This window comes from Buceros rhinoceros, unplaced genomic scaffold (genome assembly GCF_000710305.1).
Source record: "Buceros rhinoceros silvestris isolate BGI_N320 unplaced genomic scaffold, ASM71030v1 scaffold3725, whole genome shotgun sequence".
NCBI lineage: Eukaryota > Metazoa > Chordata > Aves > Bucerotiformes > Bucerotidae > Buceros > Buceros rhinoceros.
In genome coordinates, this window is record NW_010410967.1 from 1 (window position 1) to 9892 (window position 9892).

Sequence of the window (9892 nt, forward strand, 5' to 3'; positions counted from 1 at the left end):
ACCTGTCCTCCTTTACCATCTTTATCAATGACCTGGATGAGGAGATTGAGTGCACCCTCAGTTAGTTCACAGATGACACCAAGTTAGGTGAGAGTGTTGATCTTCTTGGAGGTCAGGAGGCTTTACAGAGGGATCTGGACAGGCTGGATCGAAGGGCTGAGGGCAGTGGTATGAGGTTCAATAAGACTAAGAGCTGGGTCCTGCACTTGGGTCACAACAACCCCCTACAATGCTACAGGCTTGGGGGGGAGTGGCTGGAGACGGGCCAGAAAACCACGCCATCCTTGGAGAAGAGTGGCTGGAAAGCTGCCAGCCGAAAAGGACTGGGGGGCATCGGTCTACAGCCAGCTGAGTATGATCCAGCAGTGTGCCCAGGTGGCCAAGAAGGCCAACGGCATCCTGGCTTGTATCAGCAATAGTGTGGCCAGCAGGAGCAGGGAAGTGATTGTCCTCCTGTGCTCAGCACTGGTGAGGCTGCATCTTGAATACTGTGTCCAGTTTTGGGCCCCTCACTACAGGAATGACATTGAGGTGCTGGAGTGTGCCCAGAGAAGGGCAGCGAAGCTGGTGAAGGGTCTAGAGAACAAGTCCTGTGTGGAGCAGTTGAGGGAACTGGAGTTGTTTAGCCTGGAGAAAGGGAGGCTGAGGGGAGACCTTGTCACTCTCTACAACTACCTGAAAGGAGGTTGTAGCCAGGTGGGGATTGGTCTTTTCTCCCACGTAACAAGTGACAAGATGAGAGGAAATGGCCTCAAGTTGTGCCGGGGAGATTTAAGCTGGATATTAGAAGACATTTCTTCATCGAAAGGGTTGTGAAGCATTGGAACAGGTTGCGCAGGAAAGTGGTGGAGTCCTCACCCCTGGAGGTATTTAAAAAACATGTAGATGTGGTGCTGAGGGACATGGTTTACTGGTGACCTGGCAGTGCAGGGTGTACGGTTGAACTTCATGTTCTTAAAGGTCTCTTCCAACCAAAACAATTCTGTGAAGGGGGAGTGGACAACTGGGGGCATTTACTTAGCTTAAAAGCTGCAGCAACTGAAGCAAAGCAATATTTTGCTTTCCTTGGCAAAACGTGTCTTTGTATAAATAAACTCTGCAAAGGAGTACAGCGACCTGGGGAGCCCTTGGGCTTCTGCCTGCCTGGGAGATGACCCATGCCTTCCTGGAGAGCCACTTCAGACCCTGCCACCTCCCTGAGGTCCCAGGTCCTCAGGCTGATTTCTGACCCTCAGTGCTGCCCCCAGCCTGGGGCATCCCTCCAGGTGCCATTCCCCACCACAGGTGACAGAGCTGAGACAGCACCCCTGTAGCGCTGCTTTGAGTCAGCTCCTTTGAAACAGATGTTGGGACTCTCCATCTGCTGGTGTCCCTGTGTTTTGTCCAGTTACTCCGTAGGGGAGAGGTTTTCTGGTAAGACAAAATACAGGTGTGGTTATCAAGGCAGAACATTAGTAAGGGTGAATGTAAGGTGATAGGCATGAGAAGGTTTAAGGGAAGAGAAAGAAACATAAACCATGCTTCTACTCTGTAATAATGACAGCTAAGTTGTTTTAGCGTGTTTTATCAAACACACTGTTTGGGTGGGACAGCTGGGAGGGGCACTGACAAGTGGGCAGTGCAGCTTTCATGGATTAACTCACTGCATGCTCTTTCTTGCTTCTGGCTGTAGTTCCTCTGTCCTTAGCTAGACATTAATGATACTAAGGTGCTTTGTCCGGATGTCCCTATGAGGTTGAGACATCCTCTAATGTTTGTTCTGGTCTAGACAAACACATGCACATTAAAAAATTTCCATAGGTGTTCTTTTACCTACATTTTGATTTCCCCACTTGTTCTTTTTAATCCTGGCCTTGTTGATAGCCACATGTGTGGAGCTCCCATAAGATGTGGAGTGCAGCCACAACAGAGGCAGCTGCTGGGCACCTGTGGGGCTGGACTGTGGCTAACAAATGGTCTCTGCTGCTTGCCAGGGTGAAGATGCAATCCACTACTCCTCGAAGGACCGTGCTACCTGGGGCCCAGAAAAAGTCGGGAACAAGGGCTACAGCAGCAGCAAGCTTGTCTACACTGTCACAGATGTGCCCCCCTGGTACATGTGCATCCTGCTGGGCATTCAGGTGTGACGGGGGCAGAGCAGGTGGAGGCTGGGGGTGGGTGGAAGTTTAATGGCTGTTCAGCTGGTTAATGGGGGTGAAACCTGAATTTGGGAGTGCTTTAACTTCACTGGGCCTGACTGGAGCTGTGGGGCTGGACCTCAGTGACCTGAAGTCCTTCCCATCTCCTCCTGAGCACCAGCAGAGCTCCCCGGGCTGGGGCCAGACACTTAATAAGAACAAGTCAGATATCTTGGCTGAAGTTAGCCAGATGTCTAAGGGCTTCTAGACTTCTGCATTCCCACAGCACTAAAAATTAAGCCGAAGGGGCCACACTGCTTTGGATGGCATCTGCGCCCAGGTGTGCTAAATGACCCAATGCCACCAATGCCATGGTGGGTACAGAGCCTCAGGGAAGAGAGACCTTGGAGTGATGAAGGTAACAATGGTCTGTGCTTGGAGGTTGGTGGGCATTTTGTACTTTGTTTCCTTACAAGGTCATCTTAGATGTAGATTATATTAAGGTTTTCTGAACACATCTGCATCATGTTTTTAATAAAACATGCCTCTAATGACCACACTGGGTTTCTGAGTTCCACCACTGCAGTGTGGTGCTCTGAGGTTAGAACTGGGAAGTGATGCTGACCGAAACAACCTTGCCTTGCCCCTTGCTTAGCACGATTAAGGTTAATATTTGAAGCAAAAAGATCGAAAAATTATTTCCACATTTAGTAATTAGCTGAAGGTCATTGTAGTGACTCTTCTAAAAAAATGCAATGCCTGATTTATCCAATTTTTATGGTTATCCATAATTGCACTGTATGAGAAAAGCTATTGGTAGCAAAGAATGGGTAGCTCCTATTTGTCAGCTTTTTGTTATCCTTTGTGGTGCAAATGAGATGGGCTGAAACAGTTTCATTCACTTTGCCTGACCATTCTCTTCCCCACCTTGGGATGAGACCACCTTTCTGGAAGAGCAGCTCCACCAACTTTGTCTGCAAGTGCTGGGGAGAAACTTGGTGCACCTGACAGTGAACTAGGAAGCCCAGAGCACCACAATTTGGGCATGGAAAGTGGGAGAAGTTTGTGGGGGTGCATTGCAGTTCTTGTAGGTGCTTTGGAACAGTCCCTAGCAGAGCATTAATGTTGCCAAAAAAGAGAACGGGTAATAGCAGTACCACCCAAAAACAAACCTGTGAGTTACTTTTAGATTCCCCTCAATAACATGGGACTAATATGCATCTAGTTCTGTTCCTTCTTCACCCAGTCTTTCTCTGTGGCTCATAGCATTTCCTGACAGCCATGGGAGGTCTCGTAGCCATCCCGCTGATACTCTCCAAAGAGCTTTGCCTCCAGCATGACCTCCTCACCCAGAGCCACCTGATCAGCACCATCTTCTTTGTCTCAGGGATCTGCACCCTGCTGCAAGTCCTCTTTGGAGTCAGGTAAGCCAAATGCAAGAAATGGGACACGTGACAAAACAGTTTGTAGATGCAATTACTTTGTGCCCAGCCACCAGTCTGCTGTAGAGTTTATCTATGAGTGAGGGTCATTTGCTACCCTTGGGCAATCGGGACGCATGCTGAATCATCCTGAAATCACTGTAAGTGATAGCTTTGCAGGGTTACCTCACTATTCTGACCTTTGTATCTCCTGATGCATCTTGGTTTGAGCTTATAAGGAATCCCTCCTACAAAAGGATAAAGCATTGAAACATGCGGTAAGCAGTATCTGCTTGCTTCTTACCCCAGGGATCCTCCAGCTGAGTCAGGACCCTCCTGATCTGGGCCCAGGATCAAGGGAGCACAAAACCTGTAGGAAACTCTGGGGCAGGGAATAACAAGGAGAAATCAGAGCCCATCTGCTCTTAGGGCCTCAGGGAGGAGCTCTGCAGCATATCCCATTAAGCGGTACTACTTCCCATGCTCAAGGATTCACGGCACGATCTGAATGTAAGCAAGGTAAATCCTCTTTGTTGCTGAGCTGTTGAATAGCTGGTGGTGAGGAGATGATCATGGGGTTGCATTCACTACCCAGAAAATTAAGTACTTAATAAGAGACATGACTTCAAGCACTGCCCCTTGCCACAAAGACCTTGTATCTTTGCTAACCTTGCAAAATTTATTTTATCTTCCCTGTCATAATTCTGGGCTGCCTCTCTCTTTCCATAGGCTGTTTGTAACTCCAATATTGTGGGAACCTGTGTTTCTTGCTTCAAAGGCAAAAATCACACATTCTTTGGCTTCCAAATCTGAGGGACCCAGTTAAAACTCTTCTACCAACACATCACTGGTCGATTGTCAACTCCACAAAATCTTTTTACTCTTCCTGTTTCTTCCCCCAGCGTAACTTTTCCATCTCTGCCTGTCTTAAGAAGAAGCTGTAGGCAAACCTCTTCCCAGAGGGGGCTGCACTTTTCCTACATTGCTGTGGGGTTAGTGTAGGAGGGGGCTGCCCTGGCCATGAAAAAGAGAGAATCTGTTTCTTCTCAGCTTGGTTAAATTCATGCTGGGGTGCACGGCCATGGCTGTGGCTGCTGGTGTGATTCAGGCTGGAGTCCTCCCAGGCACCTCACAAATGCCTTGGTGAATATCTGAGAGCTGTGACATCCCCTGCTCTTGTAGGAGGATGAAAGAACAGCATGGCTGCTCTTGGCTGAATAGCTGAATGAGGAACAACAGATCAAATTAAGTGGTAAGGAGCTGTTCCCGTAGGATAAGCTTGAATGACTTTTGCTGCGCTGAGGTCGCAATTGCCTTGTTGCTGGCTCCAACTATGATGCGTGAGGACATTCCTGATGGAAAGGTCAGACTCAGCCTGCAGTGTGGCTGGTGGCAAACCAAGCCTGAGGAGACAGTTGGAAGCAATTTTTTTTCTCCTTTTTCTGTTTTCTAAAACCCTGTAGTAGGTGATAACCATAAGTAAGTCACCAACAAGATAGCCAGGAAAGTGGTAAATACAAGTTGGAGGAGATGCTTTTTCCTGGGGACCCCTCAGCTAAGCACTCTGCACAGTTCCCAGTGTCCATATGCTAGAAGACTAATTCAGAGGCAAAGAGATATGGAGACGATATGTTAATGTGGCATGGGGAAGGGGGACTGTTCATCTTACAGAGGTTGGCCTGGTTAGCCTGACAAAGTGGTGGCTCAGAGGGGTATGGCTGCAGCCAGCAACTAGTCTGAGAGAGAAATAGGGGGGATCAGGCAGGAAGAACCATTTTGGTTCAAAGACAATGTTGGCACATGAATGAATGCATGGGAACTGGCCATGGAGAGGGGAATGTTCCCACCAGGAGTGAGTGAGGTTCAGGAGCAGCTCTCCAAGAGCAGTAGCCAAGAGAAAAGCCCAACCCACTGCAACCTGCAGCTCGGTTGTGTTACACCGCATGAAAAAGCAATGACAGGTCCCAGACGGTCAGTGGACAGACTATCCGAGAGGCTCCTGAAGGGAGACACTAGTCACTTGCCGTTATGATAAGCCTCCCTTAGCAGATGCTTGGACATTGTGTAGTGATGATCACAGCATAACTTTTCCTTCTCTAAACCTGCTGCTTTCCCTGGGAAGACCTCATCATGCCCCATACGCATTGCCTCGGCACTCCAGTTTGCTCTGAGCCCACCCATGCCAGCACCCGCTGTGAAATAGCTTGAAGGCCAACACAGTGGGGGCTATAAATCTATTGTTAATTCAGCAGTGGTGGCACTGAGCCATCTCTGTTTCCTTTTGTTTGGTTTTTTTGTCTTGTTCAGCGAAATCCTTTGAAAGCTGTAATGTTTGGCTGAATGCCGTAAATAAGTGACTCCACGGATGACTGGTATTCAGATATAACTTACTGGCAAAGTTACGACAGTACTTTGGTTGCACATGGCATGAGTATAAATATTTCTTTTAGGCGATAGAGACGTGGTGCTGTTACAGCTGTGCCATCTCTTATTTTCCAGTGCTTTCCAGAGAACGGTGGAAACACCTTTGGTTCCTGGGAAATCTGTGCCCTGCCAAAGCACTCACCCAACTCGCTGCCCTGCTGCTCATAGCTGCTCATAGCAGGGGCTATGAGACCTCCTCATGGAAGAAGAGGTTGTTGTGAGGGCTCCTCCCAGGGAAGATTTCTAAATGGAGGAAGCCAAGGCACCTTGGATGTTACCCTCAGCTTGTTCAGCTACTGTTCCAGCCTGTGCCCTCAGGCATCTCTGGATTTTTCAAGCAGGCTAGAGGAACATCCAAAATAACTTGCATTGCAATGGAGGCTTAATGCCTGTGGTGGTTCCTCTGTCTCCATTGCTCCCTGCGTGGAAGGAGAAGAGGCTGGCATAGCTCACAGGAGCAGCAGCTCCACTGTACAAGGCTCTGTACAAAGCCAGTGCTGAGCCCCTCTGGAGGTGTGAGCTTCCTTGCGCACCTGAGGGGTTTCCAGAGCACGTGTTACTCTAAGGAAGGACACACACGGGGCCCAGCCAGCACTCTGAGCCCTACCCATGCAGGTCGCCTTTCCAGTATCAGTGGAAACTGGGCAGGGGCATTAGCTTTAAAATATTGTACTAAAAGCCAAGTCACATTTTCCACTGCCCTCTGTCTGAGGATGGTTGTGATGTGGGGGTTAGTCAGTGCATGGCCTTGTGTTCATGAGCAGGTTGTGAAGAAAACTGAGGCAGCTGACGGGGACAGACAAAGCAACTGGATGTTAGCAAGGTTTGGGCCTAGGTCAATGCTGAACTTTTCTTTGAAGTCTCACCATCTTTGCTCCTTGGTCTTCTCCCTCACTCCAGCTTTTTCTGTTGGTTGTTGGTTTACTCTGTGCAGCTCCACGGTCTAGCCACACCTTAGAAGGAATACTTTTTCCTTGATGTGGGGTAGCAGAGTTTGACCCCAGCGCAGATGTGCTCCTCCATTGCCGGTGTTTGAATCTGAGCTCTGCCCTGCCCTGGGTCATTGCTTTTGAGTGCAATGGGCAGCAACTCCCACCCGTGGTCAGCGATGGAGACCTGCCAGAACAACTCAAAAGACAGACTGCCAGATGCCACGGGCAGACCAATTTTTAAATTTATTTTGCTTTCCTTTATCTCACCACTTTGGAGCTGGGTTTCTAGCATTTCTAGTCATCTTTGTTCTCCTTCCAGGTTGCCTATTATTCAAGGAGGGACTTTTGCATTCCTGACCCCCACCCTGGCCATGCTGTCTCTCCCGAAGTGGAAATGCCCCGCCTGGACGCAGAATGCCACCCTGGTGAATGCCTCTTCACCAGAGTTCATTGAAGTCTGGCAGACGCGGATGCGAGAGGTATATTACATTTTCAGTGGCACCTGCTCTGTATCAAGACTGTTTGCTTTTAGAAAAGCACCTGACCGTGGTAGGGCCATCAGTGCTGGAGAACCCACCACCCACAATGGACCCTGGCCCTCACCTTGTTGCAGCTTCCTAAGCATGTAGTCTCTGACAGAAAAGCAAGGGCTTTGCTGCTGCAGATCAGGGGACATGCAATTCTCAGAAGATTTATGATGCCTGCGAAGTCTCTAGTGGTCCAGCCAGATCCTTTCTCCATGAAGCATGGTTAGCCTTGAGGAAGGAAGGGAGAGAAGATGTTTCCAAGGACCCTGTCTAAGCATTGGAAACCTAGTAAAAGGAAATGTGAGGGCAAAACTTACTGTAAACATTAAGGAAAAGTGCAGTCTTGTGTAGTCAAAAGAGTGGAGGAGAAGTCCGTGATCTCACTGCTTTGCCCTTTGTCTGTTGCCTTATCTGAGTAAGTGGCTAAATTAGCCTCTGTCAATCCATACTTTGTGGTGCTTTGCAAAGTGCTCAGGAAGTGTTGTGAGCTCATGAAGGATTTGCTGCGCGGCACAGGACAGGGCAGTAGGGTACTGCTGCCTTCTCTTTTCAGGCAGGGTGTTTCACCCTGGTCTGTGTTTCTTTTCTCTTTGGAGCCAGGGGAGGGAAAGATCTGAGCAGCACAGAGGACCCAGCCTGTGTTTATCATCAGATCTGAGCAGGCAGAGAGCAGCCTCATCCCTGAGTTCCCTGAGTCAGCCTGGAGCTGACTGACCAGCTAACAACATTTCAGGATGTAATTGCTGGCTACTTAGCAGTGCTTGTAAAACACAGGAAAGTTCAGGGTGATAAATGTGTCCCTGGATAGAAACTGAAACTCAGAAAAAAACCAGAGGCTGTAATGGCTCATCTGCCCTACCAGGGTGCTGAATTGCCCCAAGCCCTTCTCAGATGGGAGATGAGTGGAGACCATTGCCCTGCTCCTGCTTTTGGGGCAAGAACTTTTCCCTTGCATTCTGGGGGAGCAGGAAGAGAGAGTGCAGGGAAGCTGATGCATGCTTGGGTGGCCCAAGAGGCCAGGAAGGAGGGGATCACTGGAACAAAATTATCCCTGGTGAGGACTAAATCCATCATCTAAGGGAGAGCTGGTGTGCTGGTACTTTGATGATCCTACCCCACACATAATACTCAGCTGGGCTTTGCTTTACTCAGTGCGAAGTCTCCATGCTGGTATGTCACCGGAGACTGAGCTTAACTCTCACATGAGTTTTGCACTGCCTTATGAAGGAGAGGCTCAACAGGTAGAGCTCCTTTCAACCTCTGCTGTCTTCCTCCATTTTTCCAGGTGCAAGGAGCTATCATTGTAGCTTCCTGCTTTCAAATCTTCGTTGGATTTTCTGGCCTGATTGGATTTCTGATGAGGTTCATCGGCCCCCTGACAATTGCCCCCACCATCACTTTGGTTGCCCTACCTCTCTTTGACTCGGCTGGGGATGAGGCTGGGCAGCACTGGGGCATAGCATTCATGTAAGTGTCACTTTCCTGTGAGAAAGCTGAGCGTACACAAACCACCTACCTCTAGTATGAAACCACTTGTCATGGTATGTAGCAGGGTTCCCCTGGGTTCAAGGTTATTTGTTGCGCACTTACATGCAGCAGGCTTATGCAAGACAGCATTATGGCGTAATTTTACACACACACACACACACACACCCACCCACCCCTCTTAGGATCTTAGAGCCCTCAGCAATAAAGCAAAACCCCCAAATGACTTAAAAACTCTGATTTTGTGAAAATCTGAAGTTTGTAGGTTGGTAGAGAAAGAAGTCTTTCCTGTGTGTGGTTCCTGGAGGCAGTTTCCATCACTTTTTTCTACACACACCGTCTTAGACACCCATTATTTAAGCTAAAAAGACATTCCTAAAATGACAAAGTTGAGCACTCAGAGTGAGGTATTCCTTGCTTGGACTATCTCATTCTTCTGCATGCCTTCTCCAACCACTGGCTCCTAACCTCGGTCCCTTGCCTGACCTCTTTGCCCAACTGTGCTGCTCAATTAATAGGGTCCCAGTCCTCCATCGTGTGCCCGTTCTCAACCCTTGTCACCCTTTCTGTCCTCTCTGTCATTTCTGTCCCATCTTCTATCCATGCTAATCACAGTTCTTTCTTTTATGACTTGGACACCTTAGCCCCAACCTGATCATTGCGCTCTGAGCTGTCTAAGTTTGAGTCCTCTGTTGCTGCCTCCTCCATGCTCCATGGGTGCCATTAGGGAAAGGGAGAGAGGAGTAATGGAGAAGGTGGAAGATATGAGCCATGTGGTCTCAGCCCTGCTGTCCAGCCCCATCACGTCCCGAAGTCCCCATGATGGGCAATACCTGCTGTTGCCTCAAGAAACTGGTCTGGTGTGTGCTCACTTGCTCCCTGGTGATGGTGCATACACAGGTCATCACTGGGCAAGGCGTGGATGTACTTAGAAAGCCTGAAACATTTATGGGTTACAAATGCTAAAGCCTGAGGTGTTCCTGCTG

General features: G+C 48.9%; 1 protein-coding gene across 1 annotated transcript in view; it reads left to right on the forward strand.

The window, feature by feature from the left end:
• Positions 1–1973: 1973 nt before the first annotated feature.
• LOC104493157 (solute carrier family 23 member 2-like) overlaps positions 1974–9892 on the forward strand; it is a gene marked incomplete at both ends in the record, with an annotated part of 10817 nt that continues 2898 nt past the window's right edge. Inside the window, 4 exons of the mRNA XM_010135787.1 lie at positions 1974–2120; positions 3384–3541; positions 7214–7373; positions 8707–8888. Of these exons, the coding sequence (XP_010134089.1) occupies positions 1974–2120; positions 3384–3541; positions 7214–7373; positions 8707–8888 (647 nt within the window). The remainder of the gene's footprint in view (positions 2121–3383; positions 3542–7213; positions 7374–8706; positions 8889–9892) is intronic.